Source organism: Lissotriton vulgaris, chromosome 7 (assembly GCF_964263255.1).
Source record: "Lissotriton vulgaris chromosome 7, aLisVul1.2, whole genome shotgun sequence".
NCBI lineage: Eukaryota > Metazoa > Chordata > Amphibia > Caudata > Salamandridae > Lissotriton > Lissotriton vulgaris.
Window position 1 is genome coordinate 333,705,131 of NC_141695.1, and position 21,974 is coordinate 333,727,104.

General features: G+C 46.0%; 1 protein-coding gene across 3 annotated transcripts in view; it reads right to left on the reverse strand.

Moving 5' to 3' along the window:
* Positions 1–21,974, reverse strand: part of LIN7B (lin-7 cell polarity scaffold B) — a 103,356-nt gene that overhangs the window by 27,500 nt on the left and 53,882 nt on the right. For all 3 annotated transcript variants that reach the window (XM_086928663.1, XM_086928665.1, XM_086928664.1), the window contains one exon: positions 1,791–1,954. In XM_086928663.1, the coding sequence (XP_086784789.1) occupies positions 1,791–1,954 (164 nt within the window). The remainder of the gene's footprint in view (positions 1–1,790; positions 1,955–21,974) is intronic.

The following is a 21,974-nucleotide window of genomic DNA, read 5'->3' on the forward strand; positions in this document are numbered from 1 at the left end:
TTTCATTGACATTTCCTTTGTTGTGGGTGCATGCTAAGCTGTCTTTACACTGCTGACAGATACTTTCTATTTTGCTTGAGAAAGAAAACACAAACCTTAAGCCAGGCTCTACATAAATTGTTCCATTAGAATGCAGGAGTTTAAGGGAGACTATCTGGCCTCTGGTGGACCTGCAGCTTCTCATGTAATTTTAGAGTGAGTTTTCTGAGTGTGTGTTCAGGAAGTTCTTGACATAGTGTTTTCATTAGCGGCTGTGGTCAGGGATCTCGCTCTCACATTGAAACCTGCTCCTATCAAATGTGTAAGACCTATAAGGAGGCAAGTTGAAGAGGAACCTGCATCTCTAGAATATTTTATTCCCACAGAGACAGTTTTCCTTTCAGAATAAAAAGCATGTTTGTTTTTAAAACAGACCCTTCATGTGAACCAGCACTATTTTCAATCCCTCACCAGGCACCATTTCACATTCCTCCCAGGGGCATTTTGGTCAAACAGTGATGCCACCTCAGAGACACATCCCGCACTTGCAGACGCTTTTAAATGACTAGCTATTGGGCAAAAGCTACTCATCCTGGAAACGGTGGGTACCAAAGATTTGGCCAGAGATTCCATGCCCATAAGACACTTAATAGACAAGAGATCCTCTGCAGGGCACAGAGTTTGAGTCAACTTGACAACAGTAAGCATTGGGAACTGCTCAAAATGGCAGCCAGCAGAAACTCCTACCCGCATAACAAGTCGTGGTACACAAAAGAATCATTTCCACTGTGCCCATTCTTTTGTGTACCACTATTTACCCGAGTCCAGTGGTCTATCGGGTTACCCCATTGATATAAAACTCTCACTGCATAACAAGTCAGCAGCCACGTGGAAGACCGGAGCATTTGACACAAGAGGCATTCATAATCACAGCATTATTCCTCTAAGAAATCCTTACTGGTGACTCTCTATGCTAACACCCTACAGTTTTCATGAGATAGGTGTCTCTGATATGTACATGAGTGTGCCCCAGCTCTACCAATCTTGGGAAGAGAATAGAAGCATCATTAATCAATAATGGTCCCCAGTGACAGAATTCCAAACATTTGTCCAGGCTGAAGGTTCAAGTACCAGCCACAAAGGAAGCAAATGTGGAAAGATAAGTTCTCACATTCCTATACAAAAACTGCCATCTAATACACTCCAAGAACCTGGTAGGCAACTTCTGAGAAGATCTCCTAAGATAATGTTGTTTCAGCCCATGTCTCAACTAAAAGACACCTCTTGCAATTGGACAGGGGGAGGGATGACCATTACTACGCAGTAGTTTCACTGCAGTAGGTTTACAACGCAGGTTTTACAACACAAGTCGTTTCAAGGACTTCCGCTGGAGGGTGCTGTAAGCTAAGGAATAGTACGATTTACTTTCCAACACCTTCCCTACTGTACGTAGACTGGGGTTGGAGTAGTAAATTGTACTATCCCTTTGTCCAGCTCCCTCCAGCGCAAGTCGTTGAAACTACTTGTGTTGTGAAACCCACGTTGTAAAATACCGCGATCAACATGATCGCATAGTATCATCATACTTTCGACAGGGGTTACAAGTTTTATCCACTGTAAGTGAGTTTTTTTCCAATTTTAGGAAGACTTTGAGTCCTTGAAGGTGGTTTCTTGTGGGGGGAGATGCGAGATGGAGGCATGAGATGTAAGCACAGCCTTTGTGATGGAGGGACTGCCGTGTGGTGATGTGTGATATAGGGTTATGTTGGGAGAAGTGATGCAGTGAATAGTGTAGCATGCAATCCTCTTACGAGTAGCTGTTTTGCTGCTGCCGGCGTCGTGCGGTCCTCATCTTCTCAAAGCGTGCCTCCATCTCCTCCAGGACCTTGGGAGTATAGCGTACCACTAGCTTCACTGTGCCCTGCGCAGCCTTAAGTAGTTCCACTGCCTTCTCGTGCTGCTCTCCTTCCACACTCTGCAGAAGAAAGACAAACAGTGAGAGAAAGAGACTGTCAAAGGAGAGGAAATATCAGGGAGCAGGAGACAGGAGGGTAAAGGTCACAGAGAATGTATCATGGCAGAAAGTCAATGAGGGAAACAGTGTGGGTCAATCTCAAAGGAAGAATCATTGTCAGATATTGAGGAACTGGAGAATATTCACATTAGTTTCTTCTGAATTACTCAGCTGTTCCCTCCCTCCAGCTGCCACTCCACCTCCGGAAGGTATGCTGCTCTAATAAGTAATTCACTGTATCATTTTTTAGAGGAAAACATGGTAGCTCAGGCTAGTTTCTTAGCAGAGCATCTTAGTAAATATATGAGATCTTCTGAGTGTATGAAGATCTAATCTAAAGTAAATCTTATGATCCACAGAATTCCCAAAATAAAAAGTACAAATTCTAAAATTTTCCAGTGGAAGATGGTTAACGCTAAAGGTGGTGGGACATAAATACACGTCTCAAGTTGGATCAAGCAAGTTACTAGACCTCATTTCCACTGGTACATTTTGGAAATTATTTGGAAAAAAAGGAGCTAAATAGTTCATTATGCAGCACATTATCAACACATATAAATGGCTAATGTTCCAAAGATTCTGAAGGGTTTTTAAGGAAATATTCCAATTTGTCAGTGCCTCCAAGAATATTTAGGAAGAACAGTGGCAAAACAATGCATTTTCGCACACTATCTTTTGAGATTGGTGAAGAATTGAAAAGAGTCAATTAAGAATCTTGCGTTTGTATTTTCACGCGGCCTAAAATATTTCAAAATATATATAGCAAGTGCTCTCAGTGGGAAACAAGAAGCACAGGTCAGCACCCAACGAATTATGCCGCTGATGGCAGGTTCCACTGTTAGTAAATTTGGCAGTTGAAGAGGTGATTTTGATATGTATAAGGTGCATGTCCCCAAGCTATTTAATGGGACTACTGCAAGAAATGGTGCATTCTGAAAAGTCACATATTACATAGGATAGCTCGGGGATTAATGTGACCGCCATGCAGATCTTCTTGTAACCTGCAGGCAACAGGTCTCAGTCCCTGTAAGATAGCTCAGAGCCTTAGCTTGCTGCTAGCTGCGGGCTGTGAGTAACCTGCATGACATAGATCTGAATCCTCACAGAACCAACTCAACCTTCCATCCTTCTAAGGTCGACAAACCGAGCTTAATTAAATATAGTCATAACAACAGCTATTTTTGAATTGGGAGTAGGACATTTTTACTGCATGAAACCTTTAGCCAGTCCTGCCAAATCAGGCAACAACAACATATGTATTCTGGCACCTGACACCGTGTTTTTAGGGCTCACAGAAGGGTAGTGTTAAGTGATAGTAACAGTTTTTAGGTTTCAGCAATGGGTAGCATTAAGGAGTAGTAAGGTTTTTAAGTTTAAGGGAGGAATAGCATTAAGAGGTAGAAAGCTTTTTAAGGGTTACATTACATGGTAGTAAGGAGTTTCTAAGGTTCAAGGAAGTTAAGACTTAGATAGGATTTTAAGGGTTCATGGATGGGTAGCATTAAGGAATAGTAAAAGGTTTGTAAGGTTCAGGGAAAGATAGCCCGACGTATTCGGGGAAATCCCTCCCCCGAAGCGTGAAATTGAGACACTCGGTGTGTGGCTCGAACCAGAGCTGTCTATGAAGACACAAGCAGCAAAAACTTCGGGCACCTGCTTCGGGCTCCTACGCACAACCCGCAAGATTCTCCCCTTACTGCCACCTACTTCTAGGAAACTACTCATCCAGGGACTAGTACTGTCTCGCCTGGACTACAGTAATCTGGTCTACCTAGGAGCCCCTGAGGCCACCCTGACAAAACTCCAGCGGACACAGAACGCGGCGGCACGCCTTCTCACCAACCTCCCCTTCAGAGTGTCCGCCAAGCCGGCCCTCAAGGCTCTGCACTGGCTCCCTGTGCGCCAAAGGGTGCAATTCAAAGTGATGTGCACAACACATAAGCTGATCAATGGTTCTGGCCCGGCGATTCTCAGCAAAATGATCACCCCCTACACAGCAACCAGATCCCTACGATCCCAGAATGAGAACCTGGCCAGCATACCTAGATTTAAAAGGACTCGCACAGGAGGACGACAATTCTCCGTTCAAGCGGCTGCTGGATGGAACGCCCTTCCACGTTCCCTCAGACTTGAACCTAACTACCTGGCATTTCGCAAGAAATTAAAGACACACCTATTCCCTAAATAGAGTCCCCTTATAAGTATCTCTCCTCCCCCCTCCCCCTCAACAGGATCACAAATTTTATAGCGCGGGGATGCCCTTGGGTCACCAGGCGCTTTAGAAATCGTTATTAAATTAAATTAAATTAAATAGCATTAAAGGATTTTTAGGGTTCAGGGAAGGGTAGTGTTATTGAGTAGTAAAGGGTTTTTAGGGGCCAGGGAAGAGAACATCAGGGTTAATCATCAATAATGGTTGATAATGAGTATTTATGCTCAAGGAAAAAATAGAGTTGAGGTGTAGCAAGGGTTTTCTTATGGTTCATGGAACTGCAGAGTTAACGGGTAGTAAAGGTTTTTAGGGTTTAGTTCATTGTAGCGTTACAGCAGGGATCTCCAATCTTACCAAAACTGAGAACTACGTCTAATCATTAAACACCGCACTGAGCTACTGTCCAATATAGGGATATGATAATGATACACAAAGGCCAAGTAACTTCAATGCCACCTCTGGATTACCACATTTCCGCTCCAGTATGCATATACTACTAGCAGTACATGATTTGTATTGCAAAAGATTTACTTGTGGGATTCCCAAAAGTTAACTTTGTACATTTTCTGTTGTGTAAGGATCAGCTCCAAGTGGTGGGTGTCTCACTGGGGCATAGAGATAATTTTTCATGCAATATGGAAAGGGGCGACCACTCGGTCCCCCCGAACGTATGGCAGAGTACCACGATCCCCCCGGGAAGCCATCTTGGGCGGGAGGCGAGTCTCGGCTGGTATGCCCGAAGCGGCGTAGCCGGGGCGCGCCTTTTCCCGCCCTAGAGTGGGTTGGCCTAGACACTGACGCGGCTGGCCACGCCCTAGGGGCAGGCAGGGGCGGGTTTACGCCCGCCCTGAAGACGGATAAAAGGAGAAGCAAGATCCGAAGGCATCCTCTTGTTCCTGTGCTCTGAAGCTGCACCTCCTCGCTGCACGTGAGCTCGAGACGGAACGAAGAGCCAATTTTGAGCGTTGTAATCGTTCTTGTTTGTTTTGCAGATACTCTGTTGGAGAATGCCGAAGAAGGCGGGAAAGCGCATGACTACTGAACAGATGCTGCGTGTTCTCATGAAGGAGATGACCGAACTAAAGAGGCGAGTGGATAAGAACGAGGAAGGGGGACCAAAACGTCCTTTGGCGGGAGCAGCCCCGGGAGGGAAAAACAAGAGGCCCAGGAGGGGAGCAGCGGGAGAAGACATCCCGGGTCCCAGTGCCCCGCTCGAGGCACCAACTCCCGTGCCGAATGAAGGGAATCCGATTCCCGTTGTGGTCACCCCCGTGTCCGAGGAAGATATGCCGCCCGAGCTGGCAGCACAATTGGCAGCGTGGTTGGGAAAAGGTAAAGAGGGCGCCACGGCTGTCGACGCACAGGAGCTAATGAAGCAACTGCGTGAGTCACGGGAAGCAGCGAAGGTGTCCACGCCGGCTGCAGCAGTAGAGAAGCCGCAGGGGACGGGTTCTGTAGCAGAGACAACGTCCGGTGCAGGTAAGCGGCCATTGCCGATTGCGAGGGATGAGTCGGCACCCTCTCGTAGGGAAAAATTGGGTCAGCATGTTCCTTTGGCTATTAAGGAAAAGATATGGGCAGGGGAGTATGTAAACATATTCTCGTTGCTTACTGATCACTATGAGATGGAGCATGTCAAGGGCCAGAAGGAGCTCATGCATCCGAGTGTTTGGCGCGCAAAGATGGCCGCCTTTAAGGTAAATGAAAACATTGGCAATTGGGGCCAAGCGCGGGGGGTTTTTACATCGATCTTGGGGGAGCGAAGGCCCGATCTGTTACCCGAATTGCCGATTTATCAATCACGAATCATGGGGTACTCGGTATCACACGAGGGTAATCATTGGTCCTGCTATGATAACCTGTTTAGAAAAGCTAAAGAACACGATAAAAACTTAACATGGGATTGTTATGATTCTGTGTCATGGTCCAAAATGAAGGATACTGGTATGTTGAAATTGCCATTAGTGGGGAGTATCGTTGGCGAATCTTCCCACCAGTATGCGGGGACGCCCTTTCGGTCAGGTACGGGTACAGACAATTACTCGAAGCCTGCCGGTAACACAGGGAAAAGGGGGGTTTGTTGGAACTTCAACAGGGGTAAATGTACTAGGCCCCAGGGATCATGCAAATTTAGACATGAATGTAGTGGGTGTGGGCAATCCTCCCATCCTGAGTCCACGTGCAGAGCCAAAACGGGTGATAACGGGGGTAGAGGAGGCGCCAAACAGGTCTAACATAGTCCGAGGGGCGCCTTTACCTACCCCGATTGATACCTTGGCAATGATTCCTTGGCTCAGTGAATACCCGGATCGTGCTTCTGCTGGGGTGTTGCGGAACGGGTTTTCTTATGGTTTCCGCATCCCAGTGGGGGACTTTCAGGGTGCATCGAAATGTAAAAATCAGCTATCGGTCTTTCAGCATACGACTGTGGTACAGAATAAGATCAGGAAGGAGGTTGCTCGAGGTCGAGTCGCCGGTCCGTTTAGTGTACCACCGGTTCCTAATTTTGTTTGTTCCCCGTTAGGTGTGGTCCCAAAGAAGGACCCGGGTGAGTTTCGGCTGATACATAATTTATCAGCCCCACGTGGTCTCTCCGTCAACGAAGCGATAGACCCGGAAGTGTGTTCGGTGCGGTACGCATCATTCGATGAGGCCGTAGCCATTTTGAATCGCCTGGGGCCCGGGGCGCTGATGGCTAAATCTGATATCGAGTCAGCGTTCCGGTTGCTCCCGGTACATCCAGACGATCAGCGTCTCTTAGGTTTCATGTTTCAGGGTCATTATTACATGGATAGGTGTATGCCGATGGGGTGCTCTATATCTTGTGCCTATTTCGAAAAATTCAGTAGTTTTCTACAATGGGTCTTCACAAGGAAGACAGGTTTCCGAAATGTGATGCATTACCTGGACGATTTTTTGTTCCTGTGGGCAGCCGGGGACCCGGAATGTGGGCAGGCTTTGGCACAGTTTTGTGACTTGATGAATCAGTTTGGCGTGCCATTGGCACCAGGTAAGACTGTGGGGCCTTCCACGTGCCTCGAGTTTCTGGGGATCGAGTTAGACTCCGCAGAAGGTTGTTTTCGTTTACCAGCTGACAAAGTGTCAAAGTTCAGGACATCCCTGCAGATGTGTATAAGGGGACCTAAGGTTAGGCTGCATCAATTACAGCAGTTAGTTGGCCAGTTGAATTTTGCCCTGAGGGTTATACCAATGGCCCGCCCCTTTTCCCGTTCGATCGCTCAGGCCATGGTCGGCCTGAAGGAGTGCCATCATCGCACAAGGCTCTCGGCAGAGGTCCGCCAGGACATGCGCATTTGGTTGGCATTTCTGGCGGATTTCAATGGTCGAGTCGTCTGGAACAAACCAGCCGTGTCCTCTGAGGAGCTGGGGCTGTGGACAGATTCGGCAGGGAGCATAGGTTTCGGTGCCATATTCGGCACGAGATGGTCTGCACAAAAGTGGCCGACATGGTGGCATGACAGTGGACTGACAAGTAACATTGCTTTCCTGGAACTTTTCCCCATTTTAGTGGCCCTGAGAACTTGGCCCGAAGGGTTCAGAGATCACTCGGTGGTATTTTGGTCTGACAATATGACCGTGGTCGAGTGTATCAATAGTCAGGCAGCACGATGCAAATGGATTTTGAGACTGCTCAAAGAAATTGTTTTACTTTGTATGCAATTGAATGTGCTATTCAGAGCAAGACATGTCCCAGGGGTAATGAACCAGGCGGCTGATGCACTGTCTCGTTTTCGTATACAGGCTTTCTGGGGTTTCCTTCCCACAGCGGACCCGGAGCCGGCACCCTTTCCCGAAGCTCTCTGGTCTCTCGGTGCCCCGAACTTCGTAACCTCGTGGGAGAGAGTTTAGCACCCAGGACGAGGAAGGCATATGAAGGGGCGTTCCGGTCCTATTTGGCCTTTTTGGGTACTGATAGGGAGGAGCTTTGGGGCCAGGAAGAGTGGGTGGTGGATTTTCTGATGTCCTTACATCGGGTCGGGAAATCGGTGGCCACGGCTCAGAGGCATCGGGCTGCCATTTCCTTTGTTGCTAGGGCTCACGGGATCCAGGATCCGACAGCGTCTTTCGTTGTACAGAAAGCGCTACGGGGGTGGCAACGCCTTGAGGGTCGCAGAGTAGATGAGAGGCGCCCGATAGGTTTGGATAGGCTGGCCCAGTTATTATCCAGTCTCCCTGCTACGTGTTCATCTCAGTTTGAGACGGTGTTATTCCGAGCCGCTTTTACGCTGGCATTCCATGGGGCTATGCGGGTAAGCGAATTAGTGGCGAGGAACAAGCAGGATGTGACAGGAGGATTGTGCCAGGAGCACGTCCAGATCAGAGGGGAGACGATGACGGTCTCATTTGTCAGGTCTAAGACCGATCAAAGTGGGATGGGTGACTGCGTAATCATACGCAGGATTCCCGGGTCCTCCATGTGCCCGGTAAGGTGTCTAGAAGATTATTTAGCACGAAGGGTGGCATCATGGGGGGGGACCTTGTTGAGACACGCTGACGCCACCCCACTGACAAAGTTTCAGTTTCAGCGGGTGCTTGCGATGTCGATTGCCGCTGCGGGCTTGAACCCGGGCGAGTTTGGGACCCATTCCTTTCGGATAGGGGCTGCTACAGAAGCAACAGCCAGGGGTCTGGATGTTGAACAAGTTAAACGGGTGGGGCGTTGGTCCTCCAATTGTTATAAGAGGTATGTGCGGTTGCACATGTTGTGAAGCTGTAGCAATGTACTCACGCTTCTTGTTTTTGTTTGGTTTTCAGTTGCGCAAGCCTACGAGGCGGGGCGGACTTTGCAGTCGACCCTACACCGGGCCAGCGGTCAGACATCACCGGCTGTGAAAAAGGAGGTGTGGGTTGTGGGCCACTCATACGTGAGGCGTGCCGCAGACGTATTCAAGGCAGGTGATATGATTCACGTAGCTGGGGAATACGGGTACAGTGTGTCCTTCTACGGAAGAGGCGGGCTCTGTATTGACCAGTTTCAATCATTTTTTGAGGGTTTGCTAGGGCGGACGAGGTCACCGCCGTCTGTAGTGATAGTACATCTTGGGGGTAATGATTTGGTCACCACTGGTAGACGACTTCTTCTTGAGGCGATGCTTTCCACTGTAAGTTGGTTAGCGAGGAGAGTTCCAGGGTGCACAATTGCATGGTCCCATATGATCCCACGAAAGGTGTGGCGGGGGGCTATTTCGGTTCCTGCTCTAAATCATTCTGTTAGGAAGCTTAATAACAAAGTGAGTAGGTTGTTCCGTTCCAAGACTCTGCATGCTATTTCCCATGGGTGTATTAATGATGACAGTATGTATTTGGGGGATGGAGTGCATTTGTCTCGGGTGGGGAATGAGTTACTCATAGGAGACTTCTTAGCATGGCTAAAAACGTTACACCATGACCTTTAGGTAGGAGTGTTGTGGGGGGTCCGGATAGCCGGTCAACTATCCGGCCTGTGGCGGTAAGGTCATGATCGGTGAGCACTAATTGGAAGATCCCTATGAGTGGGCGTCACCCAGCACGGATGGGAGCGCTCGGGGGAGGTGGCCATTGGCCCCTCAACGGGGAGGCGGTCCCTTCTAAGGATGGGTCGCCGAAAGAAGAGGAAAGGCGGTCAAGGCCCCTTCCTGGGTAGGAGGGGTTACAGCCCCCTCCTGGGGAATTTCCCGGGGCCAGGACGTCTGCGACGGCAGATATGGTAAGTTGTGTGGGGTTTGGGGGGAGGTCTACGCTACCTTCTAGATACCTCACACGAGTCCTCGTACGACCTCTAAGTGGCGACGAGTTTTATTGGGGCCCCCGTCAAGTCAAGGGAAATTGGTAATTGCACTTGAGGTACGCCTCTGGGCCGCCCCTCACAAGTGAGGGCGATATTTCTGGGTTAGGGATCTTGACACCGGTTACGACCTTGCCGTTGGCCCTTAAACGTTAGGATGTACAATTTCAAAATTTCAAGTAAATGTTTTGCAGGATGTTAGTTCGGCTAGGAGAACCTTTGTATTAGAGACTCTGTTAAGGTTAGCCAAACATCGCAATGTGGTAATGAAATTGTACATAATATGAAACTGTTTATTTAATGTTTTAATTTTGTTTCATATTTTAATAAATACGGCCGGGGGGGTTACTCCCTCCCGTCTTCCAAAGACTTCAGAACTGTTTCCGGTTTCCCATCCTTGGGGATTGTGTTGAGAGGGGGTGGCGGGTATCTCAGCCATATGGAAAGGGGCGACCACTCGGTCCCCCCGAACGTATGGCAGAGTACCACGATCCCCCCGGGAAGCCATCTTGGGCGGGAGGCGAGTCTCGGCTGGTATGCCCGAAGCGGCGTAGCCGGGGCGCGCCTTTTCCCGCCCTAGAGTGGGTTGGCCTAGACACTGACGCGGCTGGCCACGCCCTAGAGGCAGGCAGGGGCGGGTTTACACCCGCCCTGAAGACGGATAAAAGGAGAAGCAAGATCCGAAGGCATCCTCTTGTTCCTGTGCTCTGAAGCTGCACCTCCTCGCTGCACGTGAGCTCGAGACGGAACGAAGAGCCAATTTTGACCCACCCACCAGCCCCTGATGACAGCAAGTGGTTTTGATTAAAGTTGATGGACAACTCTGATTTTCGTTTACAGGTCGTGGTATTATCGTGATGATTTTGAGTATGTAATAAAGAATGTCGATTTGTGTTTTGCAAATAAAGAAATTCTGCTTTAGTGTTCATTGGTAAGCATGCTTTTAATAAAAGTATAGTTGCTACTGTATTTTAGTTTAATCATTTAGTTAGCATTGTCGTATTTATTTTGGTCGGGCGGTAAGGTCATGATCGGTGAGCACTAATTGGAAGATCCCTATGAGTGGGCGTCACCCAGCACGGATGGGAGCGCTCGGGGGAGGTGGCCATTGGCCCCTCAACGGGGAGGCGGTCCCTTCTAAGGATGGGTCGCCGAAAGAAGAGGAAAGGCGGTCAAGGCCCCTTCCTGGGTAGGAGGGGTTACAGCCCCCTCCTGGGGAATTTCCCGGGGCCAGGACGTCTGCGACGGCAGATATGGTAAGTTGTGTGGGGTTTGGGGGGAGGTCTACGCTACCTTCTAGATACCTCACACGAGTCCTCGTACGACCTCTAAGTGGCGACGAGTTTTATTGGGGCCCCCGTCAAGTCAAGGGAAATTGGTAATTGCACTTGAGGTACGCCTCTGGGCCGCCCCTCACAAGTGAGGGCGATATTTCTGGGTTAGGGATCTTGACACCGGTTACGACCTTGCCGTTGGCCCTTAAACGTTAGGATGTACAATTTCAAAATTTCAAGTAAATGTTTTGCAGGATGTTAGTTCGGCTAGGAGAACCTTTGTATTAGAGACTCTGTTAAGGTTAGCCAAACATCGCAATGTGGTAATGAAATTGTACATAATATGAAACTGTTTATTTAATGTTTTAATTTTGTTTCATATTTTAATAAATACGGCCGGGGGGGTTACTCCCTTCCGTCTTCCAAAGACTTCAGAACTGTTTCCGGTTTCCCATCCTTGGGGATTGTGTTGAGAGGGGGTGGCGGGTATCTCAGCCATATAGAAGATGACACTGCTCTCCTTTTGTGAGCTAGGGTCTAGAGTTCTTCCTAGGTCTGCCTAATAACCCTGAAGTCCATTGAATGATATCCACAAACCAGCAAATCAGAATGTTTTTCTTTAGCATTTACACTGCATTCTTATCTTGGACTATTAGCACAGATATAAATAAACATATCTCTGCAGTCCACCCTCACCTGTGACACACACACACACACACACACATTATGCCTGCCAGTTAATTATGATACACAAATTAAAGCATGAACAGATTGTTTTAAGAAGACAAACACCCGCAAAGAAAAGAAGGAAATACATAAAGGCAGAAAGAAGAGAAAAAGACAGGAACGAATGAAAGGAAGAAAAGAGGAATAAAGAGCAAGTAGGATAGGAAAAAGAAAATTAAAGAAATGACCAGAGGAAGTAAGAGGGAGAGAAAAGAACAAGGGAGGCAAACACAGAAACAGAGAGAACGGAAGAGAGGGAAAGAAAATGACAAAGAAAGCGATGAGGAGAAAGAGACCAAAAGGTATACAAAGAAATAAAAGAGGATGAAAGGAGAGAAACAAGAAAGAAAGGCATAAAGAAGGAAGGAAGGAAAGAATAGTAAATGAAGAAAAGAAGCACCAATCACAGATATAGGAAGAAAGAGGAGGCAAGGGGAGAGAACAAAAGAAGAAATAAGCAGAGGAAAATGGAAAAAGCAAAGAACATAGAAAGGAGAAAAAGAAATCTGAAAGAAAGAGGAGAGAAAAAGAAAGAGGAAGGCAAAAGGAAACAGGAACAAAAGAAAGAAGAGAATTAAAAAATGAAAAACCTAAGAAAGAAGGGTCGATCAAGTCGAAAGATAGAAAAAGAGGTAAATGAAAAAGAGAAATAGAATAAGAAAAAAAGAAGAGGAGAGAAACAAAAACCTGAGAAAGAAACAGAAAAAGGGAGAAAGAGAAGAGTAAGAAAAGGTAAAAACAAGTGGATTAAGAGAAAGAAAGAAAGAGGACAAAGGAAAATTGAACAAGACAATGCAAAAAAGAAATGGAAAGTTTGCAGGAACGATGAAACAAAACAGAGCAACAAGAAAGAGCAGAGAAACATCAAATGAAGAAAGTGGAGAATGAAAAAATAAAGAGGAAAAAATAACAAATAAAAGAAAATGAGGATACACTGGAGTAAGAAAGGAAGAATAATTAGAGTAAAACAGAACAAATGAGAACAAAATATTTTTGAACAAGACAGTCTGGTGCCTTGTTCTGCACTGTCAGCTTCCATGGCTAACAGAACTGGGCCCACGCCGTATAAAACGTTGCTTTAGCAGGTGAGCAGCTGTATTTTTTCAAACAAGCAGACAGGCATTTTATTATTTATGAGCCCCTCAGAGTCAGCCTACAAGCTGTTGGTGGTTTGCGATCAATCTGTTGGAGAACCAACTGTTACAGGGTAGCAAGTACAGGTGCAGGGGCTGTAGCCTTATGGGCCGCCAAGGGATTTTTAGGATTTAGAGCAAAGAAATTAATAATAATTAATTGAATTTATTTTATAGAAATGTGAACTTTGAAGTAAATTAAATATATTAGTAATGGTATTTTAAAAAAAAAGTAAATAGTACATTAAAATGAATAGTTACATTAACTTTTGGGAAACGAGGAGCTAAAAAAATCTCCCCAGCCCATAAATCTTTAAACTAGGAATTGGACAGAAAAAACACAATTTTCTCAAGGAGTAGTACCATGTTATGTTATCTCTTAAGTTGATAGTGGAAAGGGGAGGTGGGAGGTGGCTAGTACAGCAACTCAGCAACACATTCCCCCTGACTGCCTTCCTCCCAAGCGTACTGCTGCCAGAGAAGAATAAACACCATAATTATCTAATTATCTAGAAGATGTACAGCATTGTAGTAGCATGTGTTTGATTTGAGTCAAGCACTGCTGTAACAATATCAAGACTTGATAAGGAGCTATGCCAACTTGATTAAAAAAATGGTTCCAGATCTTGGAGTGTAAGCACTTATTCTGTGGAAGCACACACCTTCTGCCCAATGAAGGCTCCTGTCAATCAACATGTGGATGGAGTCAGGGCCGGCTTTAGTGCTCCTGGTGCCCAGTGCGACAGTCTTTGTTGGTGTCCCAACAAAAACCCTCCTTCTCCACAAGTTCCCTCACTACCATGCTCCACCAGTGCCCTTCTCTAACATGCATTTGTTTTATACCAGTCAGGGATGTCAGAGCACTTTACATCACACACACATTATAAAGAACCCCTGAATCATATGTGTCTATAGGCAATTTCACATAAGACAATGATGGTTACAGGGAATAGGAATCCCATGTCATTCATATTAGCAGGCAGTATATTTTACGAGTGTGTTGATCTGGAAAAGCACAAACTAAGGATTGCTTTATTAATGAGGAAAGTGTTTCTATCCTAATCAACCCTTCTTAGCAACATTAGGATAATGAAAGACTGAGGAAAAAACATACAATTTTAACCTGTATCATTATAGGCTGTATGCAGCTCTTTGATGACAGTTCATAGGTCACTGTGCTTTATTAGGGTTGTAACTTGCTGTCTGCAAGTAACAAAAGGATTTCTGTAACAAAAACAGTAAACCACTGAAACCCACATAAAATAAAGTAGTACACGTTCTTTACAGCAACCTTCTGAGCTACTTTATCATGAGTGGAAGCTGGCACTAGACAACACTCTGTTCTCTCTCCAGCAGGAACATTAATCACCAGAGTTATCTTTGCCTTTATATTGTTGCCTGAAAACTGCTGGCTGCACAAGAAACTCTGCAGCAGGTGCCTTTTAAACTGAGGTTATTTCTGAACACAGAGTCCCCCTAGGTCAGCGCCAGGTGCGGTTGCACCGGGCGCACTGCCCTGGAGCCAGCCATGGTTAGAGCCCAAACCCCTCTCTGTAGTACTCCTGAAAGCTCTTCATGTGTTGATCACATAGGACTGTGCTGTCAAGCCAGAGCTTCGAACGGGTTGTAAAGACTCTTATTCAAGTGGCAACGGTGCTGCTTACTTTCCTCGTATCTGCTTGGGCTCTGTTGAGTTCAGGATTATGGCAAGTTGGATGACTTAGTCTGCAACCATGATCCCAGATGGATCCCTGACGTTAGCAGATGCACAGGCTAGCATTGGTTGCTGACTGCAGACTTAAGCAAAGAGCTTAATGTTATGCCCTTCAATAGCTAGCTGATTTGTTTTTTTAGGCCGACCCTACCAGGCAGTGCAAGCTGTCTTGCTGAGAAAGACATATTGTGGGCTTACCAAGTACGTACAGTGGCTAGGGCCCATCCATTGCTTACCACTGGTTGGCGTTCCTGTCACTCATTTGGTTGCCTCTTATTTGATGGCTTATTTATCAATCTTCTGTTTTCCCCCGCCTATGAGGCATTACCTCTTTACCATCTCGTTGGTTGGCTTGCTTAAATGCTTCCTCTGCTCGGTTTGAGAAAACTACTTTTTTGCTTTTTGTCTAAACACTCAATGAGGGTGCATATGCCTTCAAGCGCTCTCCCTCATGTGATTTCTTCTCCTTCACTCTCTCTGCCCGTTAGCTTTTCTCCCTCCACCCGCACTCATACTGCTCTCTCTCACCTGTGTGCTTTTGCCCACTCCCCGGCACTGAACATCGCTCTCTTTTGCTCATGTTCTCTCCCTCTTGTTGAGTCTCCCCCACCCGCATGCCATGTTGCTTCTCCCTCGTTTTCTGTGTTACTTCACCTCTTCCCCCTCCTGAACCAGCTCTCACAGCCGTCTCATCTATTTTTGGGTTGAAAAAGTGATTTTAAGCGAACTGGGAAAATTCTTCTTCCTTATTGCTTTGTTTAAATTTACCGATCCGTCTCATATCAGTAAATAAATAAAAAAGAGACCTTTTGCCAGCATGTGTATGCGTATTGAACGCTTGTGTATACCTAAAAATGTATGCTTCGGCTGCATCATCACATCTTTTTAGGTTTCGCCTGCACAGCACTTGCGCTGTGCTTGTGAAATCTATTGTTTTTTAATATCAATCTTAAATGGGGCTTGCAACCCGCCCCCTCACTTTCTTGGCTTTTTATTGGTTCCTGGGATTGCCACTTACTTTTTTTCCATTGCTACCGGCTGTTGCACATTTTCCTGTATTTACAAATTCTTGTTCCTTGTCTGCGTCTCTTATCAATTTCCTATGACTGAAATACTGTTAACATCCGCTTTGGTGGAATTATTTTTCCATAAAGATTGCCTCTTTCTGCTTTTCCATCTTGCAGCAGATTTATATAGAGCAATTTATCACACGGAGAGATTAAGTGATTTGCCCAGAATCTCAGGATGTTGCGCTGCCATGCCCGTGACTTCAACCAGGATCCTCTGCTCTCGATACAGCAGCTGTAGCGAATGTACCACATCCTCTACACTGCTATGATGCTTGTATCCCATGGTATTATTTTATGGACTGTATTGACGTACAGATTGTTTACATGCCTTCGAAGGACACATAAACAAATTATTTCTTATAAAAAAATTTTCTCCAAATTTTGCCCTTACGCACCAGGGTTCTCAATAAGACAGTGATACTCACTGACATATCTTGTATTGATCACTTAACAATGGTGCTGAATTTAGTGCTTTAGCCCGTTCTTTTCTTTCCTTTCTGCTTATGAAATCAACCTGTGGGTATTTCAATCTTCCAATATGGTGACTATCACAGACGCCGTCGGCAAAGAGTTAGACAAGTTTCGAAACTATCACGCGGTGAATGCAGGATAAAAACCAAAAGTTCCTTTCTAATCACATTATCACACGAGAGGGTCGTGCATGTCAGAACTGTTATAGTTTAAACTAATGAGCACCCTATGGTTACGATCTACACATACTTGTATATCAGCCTACAATTGCATGTTAAAGAGAGAGCTTGCGTTTGTTTTTGTTCTGTCTCTAACCACTTATTCACGTAAGAGCATTATACATAACTTCACCTATTTTTAAATTTCATGAGCATATACAAATGCGTTAATATGATGTGATTACGTTTGCCACGAGCACTATGGGCTTTCTACGCCCACACGGTTTCAACCGCTCACAATATTATGGAAGCACGTATTGGTGTGTGGGTTGCCCCACGAGTTGTTTTCGGTTCTGTTTTACAACAGATGACATATATATGTCCTTTCACCTCTAGCAGAGAACCTAATCACAGACTGATGTTCACCACAGAGCCTCTTCACAAGGGGTTTTCAGCACGTCATTGGAGAAGTGTAGCTCAATGGTTAGAGCAGGCAGACCATGATGCAGAGCTCTGGCCAGGGTCCAGGGTTCGATTCCTGCCCCGGCGGGTCTCGGGCTCATTAATTCCCCTGACCGGATATTCTCGCCTCAGTGCCTATTCTGATCATGGGTCCCACGCTGCAACTCTGGGCAATAGCTTGCTTAGTCTCCACAACGGCCCCCACAGCGCGAGGGATGCCTGGTCTGCACCATGGGGGTGCCCAGGAGTGGACACTTCACAGGGAAAGCCAGGAAGGCTTCCCTTGCGGTATTCGTACAAGTGCCGGGAAACCCACTGCGGGTAGCTGTGCGCTATACAAGTACAAAAAACAAAAACACAGTTACACCCTTGGATCTATCTATTATCCTAAGACTAGTGCCTAAAGTTCTGGATCCGTTTCCATCATTTTATTTAATTCATAGGTTAATACTTTGTGAAGATTGGTTAGAAAGTGACAATGTATCAGCAACACTATTAAACCATGTTCACAAATTGTAATACTATCACCTGAAGTGGTGGCTTAATGATGAGCGGGTAACACAATCGACTGCAGCCCTGGACCCACTGTGCCTCTTTCCTCATCGTTAGTCACGATAAACCCAAAACTGGTTATTGTTTGCACTTTTTAAACTGACATGTATCACAGAATAAATGTCCCTGGGTAACCTAAGTGAGTTGGAAGCCAGCATGTTTGGAATAGTTTTAATTTGAGCATTTCCAAGCTGGCTATGTACCATGTTCTTACTTCACTGCTCGGTTACCTGCAACGAAACCTCGAGCCATTCCCCAATCGGGCAGCAAACCAAATATAGTGATATTTGTACATTTAGAACCAGCCATTCATAAATGGATTGCAGTGTTGTGCTCAACATTGTGCGGTTCAATCACATTTGGGGTGATGTAATCCTTTTAATCTTGATTAATTGAACACATCATGTTCAATCAGCATGGGTGCGGAAATCGCTTTTTTTATTCTCATAAATTTTCTATACATTCCAGAAAAATGTTGTGAAAGTATGCTTCATAGCAATAGGTAGATATCAGTATCTTTCAGCATTCAAACTATATCATTGCTTCCAACTACCTCTTGCTCCGCAAGTGCACCCTGTCAATTTTCACACCATTTGTCTTAGCATTTAGTAAAGATGTTGTGTCCCTCTGTAACCTGTCTTGTGATGTCACTTGTCTGAACATCCTAACGCTGCTTGGAAAACGAGTTGATCCCACCCTTCCCTGTCTGTCCTGTTTATTTGTTAAGATCCACCATCTCCTGTTTATTATTACGTATCGTCCCAACGACCAGACTTGCATTCTTAAAAACCACGAAGGTTTGTAAAGAGCTTTGTTAGAAAAATCCACTAAACCAGTGCAAATAAGTCTACTGACTCCAGTTGCTGTCCTGTGTTTTGGACTGAATTCAAGGCCTTCCCTCTTCTATCCCTGCACTATCCTTTTTCAATCCAAATAACAAACTCACATGTCCACCGCTCAAATTAATTTCATATTTCCCTATGCTCGTGCTCCTCTATTTCTCTTTGGGTTTCGGAGTAGCGTGAATCACGTGATACTTCGTTGGGGTTAATAAGCAATATAAATACAATTACAATACAATTAAAGCACACTGCCGGTCTTACTTTCTGACTTTCGAGTAAAACTAAGGGGCAGATTTATGTTAACTGGCGCATCCCCAGGGATGCGCCAGTTAACATGCGCCACAGTGCGCCACAGCTCCGCCAGCCATGGTGCGCCGCATTTATAATGCGGCGCACCATGGTGCAAAAACGGCACAGATGCGTGACGCATCTGTGCCGGAAATGTGTCGCATTGCTGGAGTTGCGTCGCAAGCGCGACGCAGCTCCAGCAAGGCTCGTGGGTGCTCTATTTTAACAATGCTGCGTCAAGACCTACGCCTGCTTCAAGCAGGCGCAGGCTTTTGACGCAGCATTGGCTTAAAAGTGACTGAGTGAAATCTCATAGATTTCACTCAGCCACTTTTGCGAGGCGCACCTGCCCTGGAACGCCCACCCTGCGCCGGAACGCCCACAAGCGGCGCAGGGCTTTACAACGTGACGCATCTGCCTAGATGCGTCACGTTGTAAATCGTTCGTAGGGATGCGCCACGTTTACGCCGCCTTGCGTGACGCAACAGCGGCGTAAACGTGGCGCAAGGGCCTCATAAATCTGCCCCTAAGTACGTACCTTTTTTCTTTTGTGTGACCCTGCAGTGCCACCTGCTGGTCAATTGCTAGCGGTGGCCTTGGTAGCATTGTCTCCAGTTGACCAAGCCACATCAGTCTTTACAAATATACTGATGAATGAGACTTTTGGCCATAGATTATGGCAGTCTTTCCGCTAATTTATTTTCTTTCCTCACTGAACACTCTATTAAAGCCAATTTGTGCTTACAGTCTCCGCTCAATTACAATCCCTCCATCCACTCTTTCAGACGACTGCATTTTCTGATTACTTCAGGTTTCAACACGAGCAACTTCCTTCTCATCAATCCCAACTTATCGAACAAAGTCACTTCCTCACCATAGAACTTCCTTCTTTTTATGGAGGCAAAATGCCCTTTCCAAAAAGTTACTCAACCTACTCTGAATAGAAATGGGTTTGTGGAGGTTTCATGGCTGCCTGACTCTTGCCCCACACGTTGTGGCTATCCTCTGCCTTAGTTCCTCTCACTGGTGAGTTTCATTATGGTGATCAGCACTTTCAATTTCTTAACAATTTTTGCCTGTTTTATTTGCTGTCTTACACAGCGCAAACTCGGCCCGAAGGTATGAAAGCACTTTGGGGCAGATTTACAAGGAAGTGCCTCAGCGCGGCAACGCAACCCCTTTGGCTGCGCCACACTGCGGCACTTCCGAAGCACAGGAATGCAACATATTTACAATAATATAGCGCATTGCTGTGCTCTCCCCTGCGCTGGTGCACAAACTGCTGCCATGCGCCGGCGCAGGCACCCTCGCACCATGGGGCAAGGATGCCTGCGTCCTGGGGAGATTGTTTTTGAGCAGGATGGTGCCCCTTCCAGCACAAAAACAATCACTGCAGGCATTTTCCCCTTTCAATGCGTGCTGTAGAATGCAGCACGCATTGAAAGAGGAAAGAATTAGGAGAAAATAAAACAATTCTCCTCGTTACGCCTAGCTATGCCACCCCAAGGGAGTGTCTTGTTCAATGGGTGTTGCGTGGGAACCCAACAGCAACATCCATGGAACGCCGCGTGTAAAGGGGCTATATTTACAAGGACAGGAAAAGCCACGCAGGGCGGCTTTTCTTGTCCTTGTAAATATGGAGCAGTAACATGCGCCACCAGTACGTCACAAAAAGTGACGTACTGGTGGCGCGACGAGCTTTGGGTCGACTGTGCACTGTTAAAACAGCAAACAAATAAAACAAGCATTGGAAATGCCATAGGTCTCACATTTGCTCGAGTTAGAGATATTGGTGTTGTAAATGACAATACATCTGTGTTATGGAGTGTATGTATGTGGTGTGTAGTGGAATTATATGGGTTGGTTTGGAATTGTTAGTTGTGGAATTGTGAGGAATGGAACTGTGTGGGGTGGAGTTGATTTGTGTAGTGAAATTATGTGGCACGGTGTGCAGTGGATTTATGTGTATAGTAAATATGTGGTATTGAGTGTACTGGAATTCTATGGAGTGGGATTGTGTGTTATGGAGTGTAATTATATGGAGTTGAATTATGTGGTGTTATGTGGAGTGTAAATATGTCGTGTGGTGTGGAATTGTGCGCTTTGTGTGGATTTATGTGGCATGGTGTGGAATTATGTGGAGTGCAATTATGTGGATTGGAGTGGAATTATGTTGCATGGAGTGGTATTATATGTAGTGTCATTATGTGGCATGGAGAGGAATGATGTGGAATGGAATGGTATGGCGTGGAATTATGAGATGTTGAAATTTGTTGTGTGTAGTGAAATTATGCAGTATGGATTTGTGTGTTGTAGCAATGCGTGACACTTAACTGTGTGGCGTTGTGTTGAATTATGTAGACTTGAATGCTTGTTTACTAGCCTCTTTTATTGAAGGAAGAGTGACCGCTTTTCTTGAATTAACTATGAATGCTACTACCCTATGAAAATGACCACATGTATGCCATCTTCAGTGCAGTTTCAAAACTAAGGCGTGGCAAACTCGGCCTTTCATTCTTCTGACAACAGAATGCTAGTTTAGATGTGGACTACTTTATAATCCGGAATGTTCTATTACATGGCTTCAGATAAATATGCTTTGAATGCATAACACTCCTATTTACAATTAGAAAATGACGAGTCATACTCTTCAGGATGAAAGTGCAACGATGGTTTTCCAAGTATTTGTCCAGTTTTAACAAAAAACATACCCATGCATTTAACACCTTGGGTGCTAAGCTGATCCCCCTCCTGTGCTGAGATTTACTGAATCCCCTTTTTCATGACAAGCTCAGCTCGTCATGAGCACACAAGAGGTGTACCTCCAGACGAGCTGAGCTCGTCATGAGCATCGAAGGGGTTAACCAATTACTGGCCAGACAGTATTGGAAAGATCTCTGAGGTGTCTGACTTGGAAATAACTTGCCTTCTTCTGGATCTGAACGCCGCAAGTTTGCAGTTTCAGCTTTACAGACAATTGGTAGTGCCAAAAACGTTGTGAAAGTTAAAACATCAGCCTGTAAAGCACCGACCAAAGCATTCATTCTCCTGCAGTCCATTCTCGTGCATGCAGCTAGCGGACACTGCCTTTTTGTTCTGAAGGGGAGTAAAAGGCCAGTCAGTAAAGGGGTGCCTTAGTTTTAATTCTTGGGATGGCTGGGCCCTCCAACAGCATCTTTACTGTGTGCCCATACAGGGCCGGCGCTAGGTATGGGCAGCGTGGGCAGCTGCCCAGGGCCTCGCACTCAGCCCAGCAGCATAGGGCCCCGAACCGATCGTGTGCCCTGTTGTTTC